This window comes from Lipophrys pholis, assembly GCF_963383615.2.
Source record: "Lipophrys pholis genome assembly, chromosome: 15".
Taxonomy (NCBI): Eukaryota; Metazoa; Chordata; class Actinopteri; order Blenniiformes; family Blenniidae; genus Lipophrys; species Lipophrys pholis.
The window spans coordinates 8,078,261-8,105,466 of NC_137642.1; the positions used below are offsets into that span (position 1 = coordinate 8,078,261).

At 41.9% G+C, this 27,206-nt stretch overlaps 2 protein-coding genes across 4 annotated transcripts; both read right to left on the minus strand.

The window, feature by feature from the left end:
- Positions 1–302: 302 nt before the first annotated feature.
- LOC308120405 (protein FAM13A-like) lies at positions 303–18,540 on the minus strand (the record flags this gene model as incomplete). Its single annotated transcript, XM_080481010.1, has 21 exons — positions 303–812; positions 1,308–1,409; positions 1,530–1,747; positions 1,973–2,074; positions 2,184–2,267; positions 2,374–2,600; positions 3,412–3,493; positions 3,877–4,009; positions 4,244–4,487; positions 5,496–5,703; positions 6,994–7,077; positions 7,707–7,770; positions 8,601–8,674; positions 8,856–8,964; positions 9,076–9,297; positions 12,798–12,919; positions 13,786–13,951; positions 16,302–16,482; positions 17,084–17,293; positions 17,437–17,638; positions 18,511–18,540. The coding sequence occupies 21 exons, from the start codon at positions 18,538–18,540 to the stop codon at positions 686–688; spliced, it is 2,991 nt and encodes a 996-aa protein (XP_080337136.1). The 3' UTR covers positions 303–685.
- An 842-nt stretch (positions 18,541–19,382) lies between these two features.
- slc16a9a (solute carrier family 16 member 9a) lies at positions 19,383–27,144 on the minus strand. 3 transcript variants are annotated; one of them, XM_080481431.1, is made up of 6 exons: positions 26,869–27,144; positions 25,394–25,652; positions 23,715–23,858; positions 22,760–22,855; positions 21,152–22,030; positions 19,383–20,927 (listed from the first exon to the last, which is right to left on the minus strand). In XM_080481431.1, the coding sequence occupies exons 2-6, from the start codon at positions 25,590–25,592 to the stop codon at positions 20,743–20,745; spliced, it is 1,503 nt and encodes a 500-aa protein (XP_080337557.1). In that variant the 5' UTR covers positions 25,593–25,652; positions 26,869–27,144; the 3' UTR covers positions 19,383–20,742. The 3 variants fall into 3 exon arrangements, with proteins under 3 accessions (XP_080337557.1, XP_080337555.1, XP_080337556.1); XM_080481429.1 differs by lacking the exon at positions 26,869–27,144 and adding an exon at positions 26,342–26,846; XM_080481430.1 differs by lacking the exon at positions 26,869–27,144 and adding an exon at positions 25,796–25,882.
- Positions 27,145–27,206: the final 62 nt, after the last annotated feature.

Below are 27,206 nucleotides of genomic sequence, written 5' to 3' on the forward strand. Positions count from 1 at the left end.
GGGGGGGGGGGGGGGGGGTGAACACAAATTCAACAGCAGTTAAAAGTTGCACTATCATGCCTACGTTCACCAACATTTACTGATATTCCGAGGTGAAGGTGTAAACTAAATGGTCCCAATTTAGATCGACTATGAAATCCTTGATGCATATCATAGCACAATGTAGGACTGAAAGAACAAACATGCACAAACACTGCAGGGTTGTCTCACTGATTGCATTTTAGCTTACACTTTTTTTTTGCCAAGATAGCACAAAAAATAAAAAAAAGTATATATACATGATGCAGTTCCCACATTGAAGTTGGAGAGTTTTCCAAACAGCAGTATTTTGGCAAGGAAAAGTGAGTTTAAAAAAAAAAAAAAAGGTGCCATATCATACATAAAGTAATGGAACAAGTTCTTACAGCGCTTTTATCCTCGACATCAATTTGTGCTAAATAACAAACACACTTGCTACATAAGGTTTTTAGTCGGATGAGTCATTGGAATGGTTACGGATGCGTTTTTAGGACTTTTGCAGTGATTCAGCCTTCATCCTGATTGTCATCGACGTCCATCCATTTTCTTCTTGTAAAGTGCATCTACTTAATGAGCATGGCATGAAAACAAGACCCTTTTTTTTTCTTTTTACATCCAGATAGGATCAAGTGCTGTTAAGGTGAAAGGAAGTCCCACTGTGAGCAGCTCAACTTGTCTTGGTTGAGTCGTGTTGTTTACTGAGCAGGGCCTCTAGTAGACGGAGCTTCGCCTTGAGGCTCTTATACTGGCAGTACTCCTCCGCCATTGGTCCCCGGTCCTCCTTCTGACAAGCCCTGTTAATGCAAAGAGGAGAAAAGATGCAAAACTTTAGGCAAGACTTTTTTTTTTTTTTTTTTGTTCTTGTCGTAGTTTCCGAACAACCTGCAGCAGCTTCCATAACTGGTTGATAGTCCCTATGTTGCCTTACTCAGATAGCTTTGTACAGTGTGTATTGTAGACAAAAACTAAACTGTATTTACTTTTGAAGGACTAACATGTACAGAACAAAGGATGTGTACAGTTCAGAGCAAGCGTCTTATCTCTTCGTCTCTATCCTGAGCTCTCTGTGCTGGATTAACGTTAAATGAGTGTGCATTACACCGTCGTACCATTACGATGGGATTTCTTTTGTGGATGTTTTTTTTTTTTTTTTTTTTCTCTCTCTCTTTGTTTTTCACAAGGCATTGTTGAAAACCAAATGTTCCAAGTTTATTAAAAGACAAAATAAAATTTCAAAGCCGAGCACTTTGGATGCGCCGCGTGTGTGGTTTGTGTGGCGTCACCGTTACCGGCCAGTCTGCGTCTGGAAATGATCCTCAAAGTCCCGCAGCGCCTGGCGAAGTCTCCGCTTCTCTGATCGAACCATCCTGAGATGATCCAGTAATTCTGATCTGCAAAACCAGTTTGTTTTCTAATCATTTCAATTGTCTGTCATCACGTACAATAAATGCACCTCGGCCATCATGCTCTTGGATGGAAGGCAAAAGACTATTTTTAGGTTTGGACCGTACCTGGAGGCTTCGTGTAGCGTTGCCATGGTGATAATCTGAGGCTGAAGACTCCTCGCCTCGTCTAGCGGCGACACCAGAGGCGTGTCAGACGTTTCGAGGCTGGACAGACTCTGCGATTCTTCTGAGGAAATGCATGGAGGAAATTTTAACCAAAGAGGCTGCTGCTGCTTGGGGCTTCGCTGTCTGGGACGTTCCTCATCAGAGCCGTCCTCTTCCTCCTGCGCAGACACATCAATAAGCAGAGGAATCACAAGGCTGTCGTGTTAGATTCAAACAAGAAACAGAAAACGCTTAGAGATACTTTCGAACCTCTCAAGTTGAGTTTCAGCCGACGTCTCATCGAGGCATGAATTATTTTACTCATGCAATTCTTCTATCCAGCCACTGGAGGGCAGAGTGACCTGACCCTCTTTTGAATAACTACCCCATGAATGTGTACTTACAATAGTTGTAATGACAGTCGTGGTTACAGAAGAAAGCAGCTGCTTGAGAAGACGATAACGATCGTAGAAGGGTTTCATCAGAGTTCGCTCCTGCCTCGTGCTCTGAATGAGAGCACAGAAACACAAGATTACTTAATTAGAAGTAAATGACAAGACATACATTTTCAGAGAATAACAGAAAAACTAAACAATAGACGGAGGCTTTTCTCACCGGTCGCCCGTGCAGACTCTCAAAGTAAAGCAAACACTTCTGCATGCTGGTTTTCTCCATACTCATCTGGAAATGGGACATCTCCTGTACGGACGAGGTGTCAGTGGTTTTATCAGTCAGTGCAACATTCAACAGACCTGACACAATCCTTACCCAGTATTAAAGTTAACCAGCAGCGCTCAGTACAAACCTTGATGCTGTCAGGCAGCCCCAGCTCCCTCCTCCTCTCCTTTATCCTGTTGGTTATGGTGTTGACTGTGTCTTCCACGTTTGGTTTGGCGTTGCTGTTGTTGTTAAGCTGCTGCAGCTCGGTTCCCGTCGGGACGGCCTCCCGTTGGTCCACATTGTTCCTGCATGATTCTGCTGAGGAGGTGAGACTCTTCTGGCCCGATTCTTCTGACTGTCTGAGTTTCACCTCTGCAAAACAGACAATAGTATTTCAGAGCCATAAGCTGGCACCATATGAATCTAATGTCTGGTTGTAGTTTGGTATTATTTACATGGACGGTTTTGCAATCATGTCATTATGGTAAGTAAATGAGGATATCATTTCTCCAGTATTGCATTCAAGTATGGTTTCAGGTACTTACATTTTAGTCCACTATTTATATTTTATGCGCCATAAAAATCCTCCTTTACTACATTTATTTTGTTGAACAGATGTTTGTAAGTTTCAAATTGATCCTGCAACACTGTAAAGAGGCTCAACAACACATTGGACTACACTGATTAAACCAACTTCAAAACACAAATTAAACAGGGTGAATCTTGAGCTTCAATTGTAAAACATTGAAAAACACCAGTGGCAGTTAAATTTGCACAACAAAAGTATAGACAGTTGTGATGCTTTGCTTATCCTATCAATTGTGCACTTTTAGATACAAATCTACAAGTATGTTTAAAGAAAAAGATTATTTGCTTTCTAAAGTTTATTCATCAATCTCTCCCATGGATTGATGTGCTTTTTTTCATAACTGGACCTAAAACACGTTCAAGTTTGCACTTCAGGCTTCAGTAAAGTGCCCTTTGGAACGCGACTGCCTTTCTAACGTGCCGCAAACACAGGCTGTCATATCAAGAGTGCAGTTAAGTTTGAAGAAATCATCAGGCAACAAAGTGAACATGTGTCATTCAGCACAGTGAAGCGCAAAGATCTGAGAGAAGTAAGATTGATTGAGGGAGGATGCTGCAGTCATCGATTTCTGTGAGTGTCGGTTATACGACTGACCTTTCAGCTGCTTGCGACTCTTGATGAGCTCCTTCATCAGTCTGGCCACTTCTGGATGTGCCGTCTTGTCATTATGGGCGGGCTGCAGAAAAGAAACCGGTGTCAACGACAGGACAGGGGTCTATCTGTATACCTGACCTGGAATGAGTAGTATATATCTTGATGGGGCACACACACACACACACACACACACACACACACACACACACGGACGCACGCACACACACGGAGACAGTTTTCTTCACAGCCAGTGTGACAAGTTGCAATTCCTTCAATTTGTCAGTAGAGGGAGCCCTTTGTCTGAGTCTGATGTTTGTGATTTGCAGAACACCCATCAGTTCATAAATTACTCAACCTCGTCAGCCTTGCATTATAAGCAAAAAAACTAATTGAATGCCTCCTCAGGTTTCCGAGTACGGATCTGGAAAAGTATGTTAATATTAGAATATCACTTGCTCTGTTCACCTTATAGTGCTTCTCCTGTTCAAAACGTTCCTCAAAACGTCTGATCCTCTTCCTCAACATGTGGATGTGTCTGTGGAGCATTGAGATGGACACAGAGCCTTCGTCCGGCTCAGGAAGGACACCAAATCGAGCCCTGGACACAGAAAGTGTATATGTCAACTTCCTGATTTACACATGCACTGATCTGTCACCTGAAATTATTCATCCCTCTATCGATGCAACATTACCACACTAACACCTCTGCTAGATAACAAACACTTGATAAAAATCGCTTGTTGCCTACGAATGTGGCAAAAAACATCAAATCCGTGACAATCCCACCGATGAGTCACCTCCAATAGAAGTAGTGACGAAACTGTTGCCTTACATGCGGATGTGCTGCGAGCATGGCGGAGACGGGGCCGTCTCGGGGTCCAGGTTGTAGCGCTGGCTGTGGGTGAGGCTGGGACAGCGAGGGGACGGGATGGGGCAGTCACTCGTCATAAGATGAGAGAGGAGCGGGCTGGCGTTGGGCCCCGGTGGGCCTGGCAGAGTGTCCTCTCCAGACAATCCATCACAGTACGTGGAGAGGACAGGACTGCAATCGGATGAAGGCGGGGAGGACATTTGTACTGAAAGAGAGAGAAACAAAATCAAATATTAACAGATTGCTAGATTGTATTTGCAGAAATAAACGTACTTAACATTTAAAACTGTTTTAAGTTCAAACCATCACAGATAAAAATCACGTTTGTGATTGTATTGAGAGGGAATTATTTTCACAGACAGAAAATATTAACCTATTTAAGTTTGTTTTTTTTATAATTTAAAAAAAAAAAGTGAAATACAATATCATTTTGGTCAGTGTTACACTTTCAAACAAGTTTTGATTGCATATTATTAACATTTTATTGTGTTTTTTTAGGACAGACTTAAAAAAAAAAAAAAAAAGGTCCAGGAATATTCTTAAGCAACACCTGAGTGTTGAAATTGTGAGTCTCAAAATACTTCAATGAATTCCATATAAAGGCTGAATAAAGGATGAAATGATTGTAAATGAATGAGGGGTGGATAAAAGATAAATCTCATAAAATGCTACTGTGGAATAATTAGACCTGTAACCAATACTGCAAATGCAGCAACATTTAGCCAAAACAAGTACTAAGTGAATAATATGGATTTTTTTTTTTTTAAACTCAAATTAACATAAATATCTAATAAATAGATGTGACAACACTCAAGCCAGCAGCTATTAGGTGATGCAAACTGCTTCATATCTCGGTGAGCTGCAACCCAACTTATCAAGAAAAGACACACCCAGCTCTGGGAAATAATGCTGCTCACACTTCGTTGTCAAGAGTTCCTGAACGTTAAGGCGTCGCAGGAATGAAGGCACTTGGAGAGACGCGCAGTAAAAACTGATAATGAATGAAGCACTATTAATAGCGGCGTATATACAGTAGATATGAATCCCTCTCACACTGACGGGATTATGGCTTTAATTCTCAATGACGTGTGAGACGCTTTAAATAGCCCACTCAACTACATGGGGGTATAAATCACCACTCTTAAAATCACTATACCCTTGGAAAACGTTTATAACTGTGAGTTCAGAAAGACCATTTTTATCAGTATCTTACCAGGCTGTGAGGAGTCGGCTGTGTGCCGATCCTGAGCGGGTGGCGATGGAGGCGACTGGAGGAGCAGCTTGTGGTTCAAACACAGGCTCTCTGCTTCAGCAGTAAGAGGCTGTTGCAGAGCAGGTGGGCTGCCTTGAGCTTGGGGCACCACCGTTGGTGGCGGTGTTCCTGAGTCAGCTCCTAGGGCTTGTAGTTTGAGGGAGGGGCTCTGGAAACAGAAGCAGAACATGGCCTCAGGGTTGCAGACAGGATGGGCAAGCGGGATGTCGGGAAGGGTTGTATCTTCAGTGTTCCTTGGGAATTCCGATAAGTCCACTGTGGCAGTAAGAGTTGTAAGATGAGGATGAGTAGTCGCCTTGTCTTCCTGGGGAATCCAAAATTCAAAAAGCTGTACACAACTCTGTGACCAGGATGCTTGGCAAGAGGGAAACAATCCTTACGAGGCGACTTTCTCGTGTCGTCGCTCCTCTCAGATCTCTGTGCAAGCAAAGAGCTGGTGAGTCAGCGAGCAGTCAATGACCTACACACGGATCTTTCTGACGGTCAGTGAGTCAGACCCCTAATAATCACCACAATCCAGCATGGGATCTCTTTAATGTGCACGCTCCACTTCCAATAATAGCATCATGAGATTTTCAGACCATTCGAACCACGGAGTAGCGAGTGTGTGTGAGTGTCAGAGAAACTAGGAAGAGAATCCGTAAATCCACATGGTGTTCCCTTTGACCGGCATTTCAGACTCTTCTGTTGCTGCACTGCCTCCACATGGGTTGTTCATCATGCGTGGAAGAAAAAGGGGAGGTGGCGGGAATGCCGCTCATGTGGTTGCGTGTGGTGTGGGTGTGTGCGCACGAGAAGAGCGAGGTACTGTATATGGCGAGGCGTTTCCACAGCAACGTTGTCAGACTGAGCTAAGGAGTCTATTTGATGGCGGTGTGGGGAGTCACGCTGCTTTTTGCCTCGGTGAACTGAGGGTGTGTGCGTGTGTGTGTGTGTGTGTGTGTGTGTGTTTGTGTGTGTGTGTGTGTGTATGTGTGTGTGTGTGTGTGTGTGTGTGTGTGTGCCTCTGTGGGTGGTTTCAAGAGAGGTGCTAATAGGATTCAGATTTGTTTGGGGCAATTTTAAGTTAATCTTAATGCTCTGGCACCACTATCAACATCATTTTCATCATCGTCATTGAGCAGCATCAAATAAAGGCTTAGCTTCTTTTTTTTTCCTCACCCTCCTCGCCTCTTCATTCATAAAAAAAAAAAAAAAAACACAGCTTTGTGCGTCACACAGAGGAGGTGGAAGGATAGAAGGGGAGGGCAAGGAGCGGAGCTATTATTACTGAAGCGAAACACCCACATGCAGGCAAACTCACACCTCCAAATACACACACAGGTGTAAACAATATACACAGACACTCTCGCCACACAATCACTGGAGGTATCAGCCGTCCGGATGTCTCCGACACCCTGCATTCCATCTAGAAAGACCGGGAGGAGGGAGAACGTACGTCACAGCTGGTGCCCCTGCCTCTGCAATCAGTGCAGCCATCAGGAGAAACACGACATCCTCCTCCTCCTTCTCCTCCTCTCGTCTGAAGACAGACAGCATGACCACTGATTCAATCTTAGTCACAATAAAACATTCTGACACACACAACAATGTGGGCATCAGAAGTGTTTACGGTGACACATATGGGGAGGTAATCAATTTCTCTTCTGTTATATTTAATCACGAGCCATACAATCAACGTTTTAGAAAACGTCGAGACCAATAGATAAACTACTGCTCCAGACTGAAGCACACTGAACATCAATCTCCAGAACTGTCAGTGGTTTGTAACCGCTCAACTTTTGAGAGGTTCTCTATTTTGGCTTAATCGGGTAACCTCCAGATGAAAGTCTGAGGAAAAATATGTCCGGCCCCCTTTTCTCTTTAAAACTTTCTTCTTGACCTAAAAATTCGAGATGAACTCAAAAACAAATTCCTGGCCTCTGATTCTCTCTGTCCGCAGTGCGTTTCTAAGTGCATTAGTGCATTACATTTGGTTAGCCTGCAGGTCTGAGGCTTACCTTTTACTTTGTTTTTAAAGCACTTTGGTCAACGTTTGTTATTTTTAAATGTGCACTAAAAATAAATTCACGTCACAGAAACTCAGACTGGGTTATAACAGAATATCTGCAGGGTCGTGAATGAGTAGAATTGAAATGGGAGCCAGTTTACCTTCAAGTCAGACTCTTTGGGTTTGTCCTTTGCCTTCTCTTTGTCCTCTCTGCAGCACGGCACACTGGAAAACAAAATCATCTCAACAACTGTTAAATATGCAGCACAACTCTTTGAGATAAATTAATCTAAATCAAATCAAATATTTCTGTACTATTTAGTTTTTTTCGTGCTTGTTCACAGTCCATGTGGCTTCACCACCGTACTGCAGCGTCATGGCTTCCCTGATGTTTTAATCAACGCTGCATTAGCTCTGCTCCCACACACAGCAGAATGTGAGGCCGTCACTGGAGCTCTGTGGCCAGGAGTCATCTGGCACTGTCATTAGGGTTAGGTCTGACATTAATGAGACATGAGTGAGAGAACTTGTCCTCTCGCTCCGTGGTGGGGGCGCAAACGAAAACTCTGCATGCTGCTGTGCTCGGTCAATCTGATCTCGCTGGTTGGTCTGCCCCCACGTGAGGCCCTGTGGCAAGGCAGTGCTATTTGGACTGGAATCATATCAAAAGCATGACTGTGAGCAGCACACTGCTCCCATAACCTACTTTTCCACTTAACTGTGGGGCGCAGAGATGAAATGAGCTAAGATGAACAACAACAACTTGTAGCAAGAAATTGGGAGAGAATTCAAGCTGACCTTCATGAACCGCTGCAATACTACTAATATGCTTCATCTAACAACACTACTTCTTTCAGGGTTTTGCTGTTTGAATCCTAAAATTTGTTGCCAATATAGAGTCTCAACATTTAACATATTTCAGTGTCATGTCATTTAAATGTTATCCAACAAACTCTATGAACAAGGAGTTAAACTAAAAAGAACATGGTAGAAATAAACATCACTGCAACAACAGGTAATCTTATATGGTTCTCAAGAAGAGTCTTTCTTCTCACCTGTCTGTGCTCTGTGTTTGGCTTTTTTCATTTGCTGTACAGCTCTCTGATTTCTGCCCTCGGTCAGCAGAAGCCTGAAAAACCAGTACATATCATATGACCTTCGAAATACTCCATCCAGAAAGCATATGAAGTTTCACAAGCTCAGGTAGTGTGTATTAGTAGTGTTAGTGCACACAAAATAAAAGTGAGGCAAAATAAGATTAAAACACTAAAACCAAGAACAAAACAGCTTAGATCAATGGTTGTGCACACCGTGGAAAGGTCATCTTTGATGGACAAGAAAAGTGCCTTTCTATTCTTTTCCATGCCCACTTCTTCCTTGTCTCTCTTTGTTGATGTGGAATTAAATAGTAAATATGTCCTGTTGATTAAAAAAAAAGAAGAAAAAAAAAGAAATGAATTAAACGGTGCACAAAATGCAAAATGAATAATAATTTGTCAGTAACATGACACTGATATGAGTGGTGCTTACCCTTGGGTGGTACAATCCGTCTCCAACGGCTCCCCCCGGACGCTCTGAGGTGGTCTGCTCGACAAACGTTTCTCTGGCCCCGGGTCAGTGGGGCAAAAGAGCACACAGCCCGTCTCCACGGTTTCACTGCTCTCCTCCAGAGCCTCCCGGTCTGAAATCAACTTCTGAATGTCAGTGTTGACGTCAGAGCTGGTTTCACAAGCCTGCGCGGGTGTGTCAGGGCTACGGAGATTTGATAAAAAGGCAAACAATACACTAAGTTAATACTGAGGTGGTCAAAGGAGGCACTTTAAAAGACAAATCACAAATTGAGGATAAAATCAAATACAAAGGACAATCTCAAAGTATTTCACTATGGTTTTTGTTTTTTAGTTGCGACTGCTTTGTAACCTCATTTTAGAAAATTTCCATATTTTTCTAAATTTTTACCCATTACCCATCACCCATCAAGCTTCTGCACCACTTGATCCAGTTTATAGTGACGGGGCGCTGGAGCTCAAAGCTGATTGTGGATGAAGGCAGGATACAGGTCACCAGTCCATCACAGAGCAAACACAGAGAGACAGGCACATATATACTCTCGCATCCATGTCTGCAGGCCATTTTGAAGTCCTGAAATAACCTCAATCAAATATTTTGGGGACTGTTGGATGAAACCTGGAGGACCTGGGGAAAACCAATGTACGTACAGAAATGCCCGAAAATCCAGACCAAAGGATGACGTCACTCCTTATAACCAATATAAGGCACTATGTAAGGTTTTTCCCACTTCATACATAATTTCAAATGTATACTGAGCTTTTCAATAAGCCTATAAGAAACTAAAATATATCAACGCATCACTCACACACTGCATCAGTATAGTAAATGAGTGCGCAATACTGAATACACACTGATGCACCTTGTGCATTCAAGCTGGTGTACAAATTCTATATGCAAAATCTGAAAGAAAAAATAGACACCGAGATGAATATTAGAAGGGTGATGTAAGTGGAGTATACTGTTCACGAATCAGAAAACTGGTGGCCTCTGAGGGAAAACAAACAACTTGGTCACAAATCAACAGTGATTGATGTGATGCTCCACAAACCTCCAATGAGCCACTTGCAAGGAGGAGCAATCTTAACTGATTAGCAAGCAGTGCTTTCATAATCCCTTCATCAAAATCATCTTAAAAGAGCAGATTAAGAAAAAAAAAAGAGCACATGTCAACAATTGTAATACTTGTTAGACAAGCTGGCTTTAGCTCACTCACTTGTGGAGGACTGTTGCTCCATGGTTGTCACTGATGCTGAAGCAGATGAGGCAAGAAAACATGCTTTGTAAAAAAATTTAAAAAAAAAAATAAATCCTGAATTTGCAGCAGCCTAGCGTACAGATTACATATGACAGACGGCAGCTTGCCGCTTTAGAGCAGCGGCAGCAAACCAAAGGCATACAGCAAAGAGAGCGCAAACGATGAGGGCTTTAATGGTCGCGAGTGACACCCGCAGGCAGAGAGCTGGCCCACCCACTTCCATTACCCATGACCACACACACACACACACACACACACACTGGCACACAGGAGTCCACAGAGACAGACAAAAATATGAATTCATGTACAGAAGCAGTTGCTCATATTTAAGGTTAATAATGCCGGCTCTGACGCTGCGTTGTGGATGGAAGTAGGCCAAAGAGCTCAACTCGAGAGAGAACCTAGAAACTGACCAAAAACACAAAAACTAACAAAGATTTATACACCAAACAGATTGTTCGCTGTTCAGGACTCATAGTTGCTTATTTCATCAAAGAAAAACTTGAACCATGGAGGAAAGATTATTTATTTACCAACAAAATACCATGTGATTCCTGGCCTAGATTTTTAGATTTGACCTAAAACAGGAACACATGATTTGACTGGCCCACATGTCCATCTACTGGAATTTATTATTGAGGTTTTCTTTTGGAATCAAAACTGCAAATGGTTAGAGACAGAAAACAGACACTTTGAAATAAAATCCTTTGTACCTATAATTGCACTACAATCAAAGTTAATGACCTACATGAAGGGCCAAAACATGGCAAGAAAGAACAGAATGTTTGGAGAAAGCTCAGCATCAGTTATGATCAAAACCGGCCAGGGCTTTAAAATAAACAAATAAACCCAATTAAAAATTTGTTTCTCCATGTGGATTTTGTGCCTATGCTCTAAGTATGGTGGTATTTTTAACCCCCTAACGTTTATTGTAGTGTTGAATATTGACCACAGAATATCTCAGAGAAAACTTTGCCCTGATACAGAGGAAGAGCTGTGTGCCATTGATTTCAGACAATATCTGAGGTGTAGAAAGCAACAAACTTGTTAAAATGACGCAGCATCTAAAATGCCCGCAGAACAGATGAGAGTGGGAAGCTGTTGGTGGAAAATGATTGATATTTGTTTGCGCTGTGAGAAGCTGAAAGATAAACAGAAACAGTAGGAAAACACGAAGCCGGCTCGGTATACCCTCTTGTTGGAGGTCGTGTCTAAAAGATCTTACAGTTTAAATATGTGGGTGGAGCATCCCCACGTGTCCACGCTTTATGTAATACACCTGAGACGAGGCAACTACGTGGGATACCTCATCCTTTTTTTATGCAAGAAAAACAAAGTTCACACTGAAACCTCCCTTCTATAAAAAGTTCACTGACTCCTGCGCTAGACAAAATGAATATAATGCAACGTTGCTTGGAGTTTTGAAAAATAAAAAGTATTTTGGCAGGTAAGCCACTGTGTTGATTCCAACCGTCTGCTGTGTCAGCAGGGCAAGACAAGGTTTATACACAAAACAAAGATTTCAGACCCGCTACTTTAGCTCTTTGGCTACGTCCTAAAATGACTGGACATTACAGACAGAGGTTGCAAGAGAAAACGCAGCGAAACAGTCAAACTCACAGTCGCAACTCTAGGCAATTAAGACAGAGGGGCAACACCCGCACACATACAAATAGAGCAGGCAAACTGTATTTTCATGTGACCAAAATGAAATCATTTCAAACAACTTGTCACCTTTCAATGCCAACCGGGTGTGGATTGGTGAAACTAAATAGAAAGTTTCTTTCCTGCAATATTATGTTATAGTTACCTGAACAAACGTTCACTCTTTCAAAGGCCACATTAGAGCAGTGAAACCTTGTCTATGGGCATTCAGTCAGTCTACTGAGCATTCGTGAGTTTCTCTCAATGCTTGACTGAGGATCCATGTTGTCTTTTAACATCATTAAAGAAAAGCGCCAGTGTTAAAAGGTGTTAAAACTCATAAGATGTCTCATAAATATAACTATGAATGACAATTTAACATCTTTTCCAGGTCAATAACAACAAAGACCCTCAAAGATCAACCTTCGTTTTCTTCAGAATGATGTTTCAGCATTCACACCAGTGACACACCCATCAATCTGACAACTCGCTAAATGATGCGGACCAGAGAGCCAAATGCCGCAAAAAGGTCAGCTCCTCATTACTGCCCCTGGGTAAGATATTTAAAGGCAGAGTTCAGTGACAGTTTTAATGTGTTTTTAAGACACCAAAGCACAGTCAGACAGGTGTGGTTACTCATGACTCGGTTATAGTAACAATCACTCTGGACTGTCCCACTCATTTATACACGCAGACCAGAATTCATGTATTTCATTATATTCTGTACTCACCACAAAGCAACATTTTTGTGCAGAATCACAACTTTAGATGTGGACCGTACCTGATGAGTGCAGGCTGAATCTGTGTCGCTTGTTCGAAGGTGCAACCTGCTGTCGCTGAGGTAGTCAGTTCCTCCAGCCTGCCCACGCCGCTGCGCTCCGACTGACAGCTGCTGGGTCGGACCTGCCAACAACAAGACAAGTGAGGACACATGAGCACGCGCTCAAAATAAACAACAACAATAAGACAAAAGTATTATACAGAAATAACTTCAAGTGTACAAGGTAAATTTGGAAAAAAAACAATTTGGAAAAACTCCTCAACTCAAACAGAGAAGACTCCAGAGCTTTCTATTTAGTATTCAAGATGTTGATTTGCGGAATATAAAATCCTCCAGGTTCATAGTCATGACCTTATTATAGTATCATGAAAAACAACAATTTCTGTAAAGAGTTGATCCCAGCTCCACACAACAATCTTAAATATGACCACTTTATTTTTTTAGATCCCTCTTTCATTTACCTGCTTAACAGTTTTCTGTTCGTGCTTAATGGAACAAATTTTAGTGTATTACTTTATTTTTTGCTTGTCTCCTCATGTCTTGCCTGACTTTTTTTATGTTTGTGTATTTTTACTGTCAAAGCATTTTGTGAATGCTGTTCTTAAAGGTGGCGTATAAATAAAAGTTTACATTATAAATGTTTTCCAGATACGTTGTTTGTTTGTTTGTTTGTTTATGTGGCATCTTTCTTTGGAATTTTTGTGTTTAATTGGGAATTTAAAAAAAAAAACTAAAGTAGCTGAAAACAGACATACTGTATATATAATATAATATTACTATCTAAAGACGTTATTGTCCTTTAATGCCTTCTTTTGCAGCAAACTAAAGATGTTTCTTGATGTCTACACAATCTGCATACAGCCTGATAAATTGTTTTATTTGATAACGAGGGCCTGAATTGCATCAGTTCCTGCAAAATTGCTATGGTGAAGACACATTAAAATGTTTGTGGTAAGAGAGTTTGGGAAGAGAGATCGTGCACTTTTACCTCAAAGTGTGAAAGAGATGAGAGAGAAGGAGGAGGGGGCGAAGAGGAGGTGAGTGATGAGTCCTCTGTCAGGACCGGCAGCAGGACAATGTGGTTCCTCAGAAGATGGAGCAGCAGGGCGTTACACACACTCTGATCCTCCAGCATCTTGGGTCCTGTTGGGACACTGTGTGAAGAGCAGAAAGAGGAACAACAACACTATGTCAAACATTCCTGACATGGTATTCTCCATTAAGCGTCCATATAAAACCATATAGGATAAGGGGTCCACCTAGTGGACGGAGGCATACACAGCAGTAAACTGACATGACCTGACCACACAGGAAAAATGAGGTTCCTGCTGGCAAAGATAAACAACTATACAGGCAACACCTGCAAAGCTTGGCAACGTCAACAACTTCTCCTCTGAGTAGCAGAGACCAAGCTATGTCAGACATCTTACTTACATGTGAGAGGTCGGCGATTGCCACTCGACCAAAATAGAAGGTCTTCACGTGTTTACGTGTGAGCGGCGGTGTGTTTGAAATATGCCTAGCTGTCATTGACATCATCCACTCTGATCTTTTTTAGGTCTCACCCAGCTGCACGCATGGTGGTAGAAGGTTAATGCGTGCATACACCGAGCAGAGAGAATGTGAGAAATGTGAGTATTAATAGAGGCGTGTTTACAGAGAGAGACGGTCAGTTGGAAGGGATGGGACATAAGTAGTCTGTCACATGAATTTTATAACAGATACATAGGAGGGGAACAGGCTGTTCATGAAGAAGTCTGGGTGACAAATATGGATGAGTAATAGGGGCCAATGCTGGCGGAGAGGCTGTCACATATGATGCATGAGAAGAACATGTGTTACAATGTCTGTCGAGCCAAGACATCAAAACATCCGACTGGTGGAGATGTAATGAGAAACATTAACTCTGACAAAAAAAAAAAAGTGGAGAAAAAAAAGAGGAACATCATTTTAGCTGAAAAGCTAAAAGTGCTTGAGAGAACAGGTGTTAAAAAATATCTGAGGGTTTTTTTCTGAACATTATGTTTTATCAAGAAGAAATCTCTAAAATACATAGTTATTCATGGTAAAGCTATTTTTTAAATTTAAATATATTTTAAAGTGTATTTTTAAAACACACTTTTTAGGATTAAACTGCTCCGAAATACATAATTAGTCAATTCAACCAACGATTTTATGTATCAATCAAGATTCATTATACGCCCTGATATATTCCGTTAGTTTATTTGACAAAAGCATAATGGAGATAAACGGAAATCATAAATTAACCTTACTACAACATTGCTTCTGGTCTAAAGAAAACATCTGAATGGTTTGGTCTCATAATACGTCTCAGATCTTCTGTTATATCACGAGACATCCAGACATCTGGATCAAACGTGCTTTCTGTTCCCAGACTCAAAGCAAAACCAGCAGAGTCTGCTTTTAGTTTGTGTGCACCAAATATTTGAAACAAACTCCCTGGAAATTGTAGGGCAGCTTGAACTCTTGAGTTCTTTTAAAAGCAAGCTGAAGAGGCTTCTGTCTGCTGCTGCCTTTCCTTTAATGTTTTCAGGTTTAGCGTCTTGTGTTTGTGTTTACCTTTCCTTTTATTTACCTTTCTCTCTTTGTAAAAGTTTGTTAAGGTAAACCCCTTTGAAATAACATTGTTGCTGAAATGTGCAATACAAATAAAGCTGTCTCGCCTTACTTATTCACCAGACAGATATTTCAAACCAACAAGAATAAATCTAGGATGAAAGGGGCTTTGATTTTTATTCCCTGTGGATCATAATAGCCATGAATGATATCTTACAATACGAAAAAAAAAAAGTTCAAGCAAACAATCAGAAATGTCTACTGCTACTACTACTATTGAGCTGGTATTGTTCGGTCTGTCTGTGGGCGGGTTATCCTAGCACACATCTAATTAAAATGCTATGTAGACACATTTTAGTACAGTTTATCCCATTCTCATCCTATTCAGTGACCCATCCTAACATTTGTCAGTTCCTCTATTTCTGTCTTAATTCCTGCGGAACTCGAAGCAGAAACAACAAGCCATTTTCCAACATCTGCTGCCAAATAACAGCCACCGTCTCATCCCGCTACAACTATGTGGTATTTCCTTCCAGTATTGCAGAACTTAATGGCGTGACTTGTACCACATTCTATTGACATGCCGTTAACTTTCAGGGAAATCGTCAGTGACACAGACGAGACGGCAGTTCAAAGGCTGCTGACTAAGTATAATAACTTCTTTCTACACTGACAGAAACTTAAACACGTGTTGTGTCTCCCAGAGGACTCTTTGTTTATAGTGATGACTGAGCTCTGTAAACAGGAAGGGAGAAACACCCGGTAAAATGCTGATGACTTCTGTTAGAACTGTCTGAATGTCTGTGTGCCATGCTCTCTGGTATTAGCCACAATCCACACCCATTTCCTTTCAGGGAGCAGCTCCTTCTCAAAATAGGGAAGGTTGATAATGAAGATTTCAACGTGGCATTAATAGCGGTAACTTACTGGAAGATGCAGGGCCCAAAGATAGTTGCCAGATTTTCCACAGGCATGTGATTTGAACGGCTGTGAGCAGCCACTCTGGACAAAAAGTGGATGAGGTAGGACAAAATAATGGCGTTGCTATTGGGGAAGTGGCAAAGATTTTCTCTCAGACTCTGATTCATCTCTGTCACATCCGCAGATCCTGAAAATAAGCATATTGAAAGGAAAATGTTTAATACATTTTTTTTTTAACTCACAGCAATTTATCTTATAGGGTGAAATTAAAACCTCACAATATCAATTTTAAATTTCAACTCAAAATAGTTTCAAACAGTCGGTTAGACGCCACAATTTTTCAAAACAAAATATTGTTTTGGGTTTTTTTTACACTTGATACATCATTGGCATGATCAATATTTGCTTGCACTAATTTAATCACGCACTTGAAAACAGGTAAGTTGTTTCAAGCTTTTGATAAAACTTGCCAGTCAATTTGTGGATTTAAAGCTGTCTCGGCTGATTCTGCTTCTTTCCATAATCCCAGACTGACTGTTAAGATCTGGGCTCTTTGGGGTCATACCATCTGTTGTAGGATTGCTTGTTCTTTGTCCAGCCATGTGTCTATGGCCGAATGAGACGAAGCCATACAAAGGACAACCATATAGGCACGGGAGGTTTCAGGATTTGCATTCAATATCATAAAGATATCTTAATTGTTCTATTGTTAGTGTGTTCACAAATCCATTTTGAGTAGTGGAATTACAATCAGTTTATCCCAAGAAGCCTATTCAACTTCCAAGTACCTGTTAGGCTCAGGGCAAGCTGTTTCCGCTGGGGTTCGGGAACTATGGGGACAGGTAGCTCCCGCAGGAAGAGCTTGAGGAGTGAGGACACTGTGGGAACGTCTTCTTCTTGCTCCAGGTCAACTCGCTCTCCATGGTCCCACCGCTGCCTTAGCTGCCTGGTCCGCACCACAGACCCACACAGGCGAAACAGACCTCTATGGTGCAATCCTATGACAAAGGAAACAAATTCAGTCAGTAAATAAACGCACATGATGTTTAAGTATGAAGGTAGCACTGCGAGGGTACAAAACTAATTTAATAGACATAGCTCATGAAGGGTAAAATAAGGAGTGAGTTTATGCCTCATTTACCATTCCTATCCAGGAACTCCACCATGTCTCTCAGTACAACGGGTATTCCATGCACCATCTGTCCATGCATTTGCAGCGTTTCCAAAGCAACTCCAAACACACGCGTGGATGTCAGCTCAGGCTCTAAAACCAAGGTGGGAGCAACGGGCTCCGGGCTGACTTTAGCGCTTGGCCTCAGGATTCTCACTGAAGTCGCATCAGTCTGCATGCAATGAGAAATGAATTATTCTTCAACATTTTAATTTTCTTTTTAATGAAAAGGAAAATGTTGATCTTTTGATGTTAAGAATAGAATAGAATAGAATAGAAAAGAATAGAATAGAATAGATTTATTGACAGTAGTTACATATAATGAAATCACAGGTGCTGCCCCCTTTGTGCTTGTAATATAAATATATGAATCCAAGGTGTAAAAAAGTAGACAAATTGTACACGTAACACAAATTATGAGCTAACATGAAGCAGGATTGCATGTGATGGAAGTTAAAACACTAATGCCCAGGTTATTGGTTATTTGATGATCTGATGGCCCACAGTTATAGTCTATAATATAATATATATTGTTTTATTGAGCAGAAAATGCAAAAAAAAAAAAAAAAAGGACTCATCAGTGTTCAGAGTAGAAGTGGGAGCTTTATTTATTACGATTACTTGCTTAATTTTTTAAATAGTAATCCTAGTTGAGCATGGGAGCATGTGAAAATAACCAGATTCTTGATTTCCATATCCAAGAGGTGTTTTTTAGTTTTTTAATTCGTGGAAGAAATTCACCTTGAACTGCAGTGAGCAAGACAATATCATCACATTCGCTGCTTATTCTGTCAGGAATTAACTATTCCAATAACCATGCTTTCAATATGTTGAATGGACATTCAAAGTACTAAATTGAAGTTAACTCGCTAACACATAAGCTCAGTTTTCTACCACAGAAACAAACAGAGAGCTCTTTAATTCCTCTTTTCAGAACGGAACGCTGTCCGACATACAGAGCATTTATTTCGGTAACCACGCATGCCGTGCTGTAATTAGATGTGCTGCCAGTGGTTATTAAACCCTCTCTTCATCTGGACTTACACAGAGTGACAGTGAAGCGCTGGCTCCCATGTTGCTCTGTCTCAGCTCAGCGGACCGGGACAGCTCTCCATGTTTGAAGCGCAGACGTATTTCCCTCGCCTCGACATGATGCTCCACTCCGCGAAAGTAGCCGAAAGTTTGACTGGCGGTGGTCAGTGGCGGCCATCGCCCTCACATTCCTGCGGTGGGATTTTATATAGTGCTTGCTGTTACAAACGAGGAGCTAGCTTACTTCTCCGCCCTCCTTCAGTCAGCTCCCCGGAAAATTGTTTAGGTTGCCAGTCACGTGACCCCTGTGTTACTATGACGACCTGTGGTGGTTGCTAAGGAGACGATAGAGCGTCAGGAGCAGTTCCAATCCGGAAGCTATATATAATATAATATAATATAATATAATATAATATAATATAATATAATATAATATAACATAACATAATATAATATAATGTAATGTAATGTAATGTAATATAATATAATATAATATAATATAATATAATATAATATAATATAATATAATATAATAATAAAATTGCTGATCAGTTCACTGATTGATTCTTTTTTTAGAGGGGGCGGGTACTGAGACGTCGTTTCCCCTGCATTGCTGTAACATGAACGTAACAGATGATACACATCACAAGATGGCATTCTGACCTTCTCGCGTGCTCTCTCAAACTGATTGCATATTCTGTAATCATACATGATGTGTGTGTGCGTGTGCGTGCATCTATAAAGGCAATAACTTTAGGAAATATATAATGATAACAATGCTGATTGTGATGGGAGTGTTAATTAGATGCACTTGCTGTACATAATTCTGAATGTTTAAAATGCATCCATTATGACTGGTATATACTGACATTCACAAAACCATTAAATCAACACTTTTTTATTTGCATTTTTTTTAAATAAAGTAGAAGAACATAAATTTCAACATAAATAATACTGCAATAAAAAATAACAGTCTCAAACGATTTTCTCTACAAACTGTAACTCATCAGAATCCCATGAATACCTTCTACGAATATAAAAAAGCAAATACTAACATCCCAGATTGAGTCAGCAACTATAAAAAACATTTGTAGTGGTCTAATTAACAGTTTTCAAGTGATTCTAAAAGTCTATTGCAATGTATTTGTTACCATTATGATCCCAAAAGTCAAACAGAAACAACTTTTTCACAGCTCTCTGGCTGGTATTGTGCATAAAAAAAGTCACTAGTACATTGGACATAACAAACTAGTGCTGATACAAAAGTTTATCAAATATTCTCCACGTATATATAATCATATGCAACCATGCATGTGTAGACACAAGCACATACATCATACACACACACTTTTACACACACAACTTCATAGACATAGGACCAACCTGGTCAATATAAATGCCAGAAGAGGTCATGATAACTGTGATGTAAAATAAATCCACATGCTGTTAAGGTACATGTTTGTGAATCAACGCAGCTTACTTCTGCTTCATACCAAAACAGAGAGGTATGTCAAGCCATTCTACAAAAAAAAAAAAGAAGAAGTTACAAACAAAAAAAGTCAATGCACTTGAAACACAAAATATCTAGAAAGCAAGGCTCTTGAGTTGTTCCAACAGGCAGAATGTGTTGATAGGCATTGACTGTTATGGATGCTTTGGTAAAATACATTGTGGAGTAATTAAGGTATACGTACACCAAAACCATAGCACAAAATAAAAACAAATATCTGATGATTATCAAAAAGGGCTCTCTCTCCCCTCCTTCATTCAATCCCTGCATTCTCTATTGCAATGAGATTAATCTGTGGGTATTTGTGCAGAGTGACTTTACATGTTATTACAGTAACACCCAACAATTGTTATAGTCACCCTCATGACACCTCAACGCTACAATGAAGTGAAAACCTGTGTATAATATAACACAAGGCGGTTTTTTTGGGACTCTAACGGTATTGTTCTTTGACCTCGTAAAATGAGGCAGCAATAAAAAGAAAATCAACACAAGCGTCAGAGTCCAACCTTTAAAAACAATTTGTTAGTAGGTAATTTGAACCTGAGAGGTGCAGGTTAAGTACAGAGGAAAAGCCTGTTTTTCCAAAATCTCGTATTTTAAAACCTGGCAGCAGAAATGAGGGGACGACCCTGTGCAGTCAGAGAAAGGAACTTCCTCCTCGAGGTGCTTCAGGTACAGTCGCTGGGCAGTAGGTGTGAGCTCTCATGACATCTCACGAAAGGTGCTCATAGTCAGGCAACTGAGGCAACTTTGTCACAGTTGCTGGTGTAATGGACGTCTGGTCTGTTGTTGTCGGAGTGCTTTCTGTGCCAGCAAGGAAGAGTGAACAGAAAGAGGATGAACGCTCCCAGAATAACACAGCTCCCACTGAAGTAGAAAGCCCAGTCATATGATTGCGTCCAGTCAAAGAACCAACCTGCCAAGTGATGAGAATAACAGACACAGTCAGTACAGTCAGCAGAGATTGCTGCAAAACACAGGAGGCAGCTAAAGAATGCTGGCTTCTTCTTTTATATTTTTCTTGCCTTCCAGATACAAAATGTGCTATCTGAAATGTCTCTTACAACCTAACCTGATATCGTCAAAACGTAACTGTTATCACAGCAAAAATCAGACTCTGAGAAAAACAAGTCATCTTACCTACAACAGGGGGTCCAAGCATGATCCCAAATCCTCCAAAGAACATGAGGATCCCATGGGCCTGGGTCAGTCTGTCCAAGCCGACAATCGTCGTGGTAATGTAGGAGGTGAGAGACCAGTTACCAGAGAAGAAACCAAGGACAGACATTAGAATCTGCAGTCCCAGATAAGTCTTGGTGATAGGGATGAGAAGCAGCACCACACCAGCAGCAAACATGGTGAAGGCATACAAATAGATGCCGTTGATCCAGCGGATGTCTACCAGGATACCCAATACCAGTTTACCCACACCTGCAGAAATTGCCCCTATTGATACCAGAGGAATGACGCAAACTTCTTCAATGAGTCCTTCGCTTTGTGCCACATCTTCGATGAAGAGCACAGGCGGGAATGCGCCCAGACTGAAGAGGAAGATACCAATGCAGAAGGCCACCATGGCTTGGTCCTGCAGGATTTCATACATGGACTGCATATATTTGGAATAAGCCTGCTGTTTCTTCTTGATGACTTTCATGAAAGCTAAACCAGCCCGGGCACTGCCTTTCTTCTTCTCAGTCTGGATAGTCACATCCTTGGCTTCGATGTTAATGAAGAGTTCCTTCACCGTCAAAGGTTTCTCCGGTGTGGTTGTGGTAGAACCCGCTGTGATCTTGAGGTCATCAAATGACGGCTTCTCAAAAAGCTGCTCCTCTGTGTTGCGCTCCAGGGCAGCCTTCTGTTTTAGGTAGTACCCCGGCATGTTTAGAGGTCTCATGAAACCGGCACAGGCCATGAGGTTCAGCGCTACAGCCCCGATGATGAGCAAACAGCCATCCAGGCCATAAAGCACAATCAGCTCGTTTTGGATGGAGGCATAGATGAACGCACCCACACTTGTGCCTGAGTAGAGAAAAAAAGAAATAAAGATTGGTTGTGTACTGAAGTCAAAGCTATACTTTCTACCAATAACTATTTAAACCATTATGTACCTTATCTTTGAATTAGGTGAAATAGGGAAACATGCAGACAGTGCCAACAGTAGTTCTACATTAATATTAGAGTCACTCATTTGAGAAATGCATGCAATTGTACCCGTGCTTATCGAAGTAAAAATTCATAAACTCTAACTACTTGAAGTCTCAGCCAGACTAAATCTGCTCCACTGAAAGCTCATACATGCCTTTCAATTAGACAATTTACATGGATGGAAGGTCTCATATCTTTACATGTATGATTAACGAAGTGAACTTAGTCAGATTTTTAAAATGAGATAATGCAGTGCATCAGTCGTGGATCAAATTAGGCTGAGTAGCTTTCACAGGGTCTGTTCCATCTTTACTTTAGCTCAGCCTGTATCTGGGTCCTCACTAATTTCACTTGCTTTATTGTTTAACCATACGTGACCATTAACCAACCAAACCCGCTTGACCAATGAGCTTGTGGAGTTGGCTTTGGTCCCTTCTGGAACTGCCAGTAATGGTCACACCCCTACATATTTCTATTCTGTTTGCTACACTACAGATGTTTACCTAAGCTTCCTAAGGCTTCCAGCAGCCCATACATGTAAGGAGTGAGCATGTAGAGCTGGTTTGCACCCAGAGAACACAGGGCAGGAGGAGGCGGCAGTACCTGTGGTGACAATGCCGAGGGCCAGGCCGCGCCGCTTATCGAAATACTGACAGGTGATTGTCAAAGTGGCTGCGTAGACCAGACCACAGCCCAGGCCTATAGTCGGAGAGATGGGAGAGGACGAGGACAGACATACAGAGAATTCTTATTAGCTCAAGTTAAAGAATACAAACTTTTCAGTTTCACTTATAATATTCGCATCTAAAAAAAAAAAAATAGTATGCTTAAGTGCAAATAGCACAGGGTATAATGTGTCAGGCGCTAGACGCTCAGCGAAACAAAACTCACGATGAGCGGTAAACAAGCTGCACGTGCTCGTACATATCTGAGGGCATCTCTAAAAATAAACGACTGTCTTCAAATATGCATGGCCTCCCCTCTCCGGCCCGCCTTGCGCAAGTGGCAGCACTGATGGTGCGGGGTTCACTAGGATTAAGCGTGACTGGGATGTCAGTTAATGTGCTCTAACAGGTGGTGCTCGGCCCACACGAGCACCAGAGAGGGCACAGAGGCAATAAAGGCACTCAGTGGAATCAGGCGAGACCATTATGATATTTTCTCTCCACATCACAAACACTTATCTCAAACAAATGGGAGTGATACGATCAGTGTGTCTGTTGTCAACATACATTCATTGGCGATGGTATTCATTAACAGGTGATTAGGATATTGTGAGCCTGTGATGTTACGTAATGGTTCGACTTGACATGTGCTCCTGCTTTAAATGATTATACAATAAGTTACAAGATTCTCATATGTTCTGGGATAAGAAGATCAGGTGATTCCCCCTTATGACCGCGGCAACACCAGACATTTTCTTTTTTTTCCTCACGCACTGGCAAAAACGCAAGCCTCTACCCGACTGATAAAAATGCAGTCAGGTGGTGTCTGGGCGGTCAGCAGCTGTAGTAGAGTATTGTAAACTGCATAAATATTAGGACATAGTGTTCCTTACCAACCACAATTCCATAAGAAAAGATGAGGAACTGGACGTTTGGAGCAAAGGCACTGAGCATCAAGCCGCCCGACACCATTACGCCACTAAAGATGGTCACAGGGCGAGCCCCAAAGTTGTCCACGCAAGCACTGCAGACAGGGCCTGGGGCAGAAAGAAAGAAAAACAAAAGTGTCAAAGGCATTAATACTATCAATAAACCAAATATAGCTTTCATGCAGTTTTCATTATTATGTTTCTCATCTTACAAAGCAGTGCTCCATCTTACCGTTACAGTGTCACATCATATTAGGTTTGAACTGGTAATCTGATAAAGGCGTTGTCACATCCCTCAAGAGGACTTGGTGAAGTTTGTTTACTAATGAATAAAGGTTTCATTGTCACACCAGATTTTTTTTTTTTAAATGTTCATTTTACAAGTTGAAAAATCTCGTCATTCCTTGCTGGCTGTCAACAAACGCTTTTTCCAGTCCGAGAGTATCTAGTTTAATTTAGCAGCCTAAAAACCCATCTTTTGTGGGTGATCTAAATCCTCCCTTATCCTAAGGGGCCTGACTCATGCACCATGTGACATTTACTGTTTCCTTTCCCTCTAATCAGGGAGAAGACCCTGCTGTTGTGCAGGAGGAACTGCAGTGCAGCAGCAGGCTGACAGCTGGGACACGTGTCCAAGACTTGGCCAGGCCGGGGGCCAGATCTGTCCAGTCATGATTTTCGCCTCTCTCCATGGAGAGAGACGTCAAGAAGCTGGGGTTGCAAGACGAGCTTTTCCTTAGACGGAAATGTCAAGCCGGGGCTTCTGTCCCTGATCCTGCCTGTTTAACTGTCACGCAGCATATTTTCCTGACAACACTGAAATGTAACTAAGCATATAATATCCTTTTGTGTTTGTTTTTATCTTTTTTACTTCAGCAGCCATGTTGTCACAGATGCTTCTGGGTTGGGTTTTTTTTCCCTCTCTATGTTTTCCGATGCTTAAAGATAGTTTCTATTGAAATTCTCTCTTTGCAATTATAGCATTTAAGTCTCTGTTTCCCCCCGTATCCATTTTCAACCATTCTCTCTGTGTGGTTAGATTAAGGGCTAAGTGGTCCTCCCACAGCCATACCATGGATGACTTGCACTTGCTTTGCTCTTGTGGAAAATCAATAAGAGTAACTCTGCTCAGGGAGCCACAAAGTGCCCATCTTTATGATGCCTTTTTTTTTTTTTGTCAACCTATTGAAATATCTCAATAAGCAAACTCTAGATCACCTGTAGCAGTATACTGAATATATATCTGAGTGACAGTTTAATTGGCCCTTTGCACAGCAGTGATTGTTCAAACTGAGTAACTATTGTGTCTCTTGTGTTATCACTGGTATTATGCAGACTGACGGCACAGAGGGAAAAAACTTGTCGAGACAGGTGTAAAGGTAAACATTCAGCACACAATGAGATAAGTCTGCAGATTTATTACCCATAATGACATGTAGTTCTTCCAGCACTCGTGTACTACTGAGCTTAAAATTTTAAGGTCAAAAGAACAAAAGAGATTATGTGTATCTTTCTTTGTATTTCTCTTTGAACAATACAACCTCAGCAGTATGAAGACCTTCACATCTCTGGCATTTACTTGTTTTACCCCTCCGTGGGGCCATGCCATGGTGAATTACAATAATCCAGCATGTGTTACTCACTGGCTATTAGTCCAACTCCAGCCACCAGGGAGCCCACCCAGGCCGTCATGCCCTTGCCCTCCTGGAAGGCCTGCAGCCACTCGGGGTACAGGACGCCAACTGACTGGGGTGACCCGTAGGCCAGCAGCTGTGCCATGAAGGAAGCTGCAACGATTGCCCATCCCCAGCCTCCATCCAGAGCTTTTGAGGATGATGTCATGGTGCCGATGGTATTGCTGCCCTATAAACGATGTGTTACAGCCTGCCTGAGGAGGGGATCCTGCAAAAAAAAAACACACAACAACAAACATTTTTAACAGCCATATTTTCTTCAAAAAAGGAGAAAATCACCTGGCACTTATATCATCCAGCTCAAGATCATTTTCATCAGGCCCTATCCATGCTTTTAATTTCTATACTCACTATAAGCCTTGATGTTGGGAAGGCTGTTGCGGCACCTTCCTGAGATTACAGGCAAGTCACCTGTGGTCCTGATCACAAACTGACTGCAACTTTCCCACGGGCAGCTGGCCCTTTTTGTTCCTTTCTCTATAACCACACCTTGGAGGAGGAGAAAAGAAAACTGCACTAAGTGCCCCCCCTGCACCTTTAACCTGCTCTTTACATGGATCAGTTCCAGTAGACACACTTGGGTGGGGGGGGGGGTTCTCCTCTCTGCTGAGATGAAGTTTTGCAGACCACTTTCATTAATAATTTGTGGCCCAGCGCAACTTTAGACAACACTGCACATCTCATCACGCTTTGTTTACAACGAGGCTCTGTGGGGGAAAGTTGGTGCAAAGCTCTTTAAGATTCACATTAGACAAGCCTACATGTTGACCAAAAAAAGAAGAAAAAAAAAAAGAAATAAATATTCAAATGCAAACCACATCTTCAGCTACGACCGTTACATTGCTGGCGCAGACGTGCGTCGATGTTATTACTGTGTTAAAAACATGCAGCACTCACCTCAGCATCTACAAAAAACAGCAGCAGGCGGCTGCAGAGCTGCGCGCCCTCTGTGAACTTTCCATGTAGGGTGATTTGGCCCGTTTGAAAGAAAAACAACCTTTTTTCTCACGATGTCGCATACGGTTGCAGAATTTTCTCGGGATCTGCGCTGTCTACGTGTCAGCAAAGCGCTGTGCATCAACAATGTTCATTGTGCATCCGCTCCTTGTGGCTTTGTAGCCGGCGACAAACCGGTTCAAAGCTGTTCTTGCTGGTCCAGCAGCAGCAGCAGCAGCAGCAGCAGCAGCTGAGCGCAGGAGGAAGAGCGCTGTTTCCTCCTGCGCGCCTGGAGCGCATCGCGCACGCAGCGCGGCGCAGCACACCCAACTCTATAGACGCCAAGATCTGTGTCTTTTTGTATCCCTTATATGTATTAGCAAAGCTTTCTAGGAAAAAAAATATCAAAACAAATGGGCAAGCAGGAACCGAGGAGCAGCGTGCACACTCACATTCACACGCACATGCAGAAAGGCAGAACTCTTTACCTGGTTTAATCTGCGGGCCGAAAGACGCAAATCGAAATCAGGTTTTAGCGAAATTCCTTTTAAAGGAAGCAGATCTGAAAGCAACTTGGGGAAGTAGTGTAAGACTATTTATAAAGTAGATAGAAATGGAAGCACTGTCTCCCCCAGCTCAACCAACTGCTTCCATCAGCCGCTTGGACAAAGTTGAGGGTTCATGTGGTCACGGTGGGGGGCTGCGGAGTGAGCGAGGGCTTCTTCTCTCCAGGAACATTGTGAATATTGCAATCGGGCCAGTCTGAACCGGTTGATGGATGGTCATAACAACACCACCACGCTGCACCGGTAGGGCGCACTGCCTT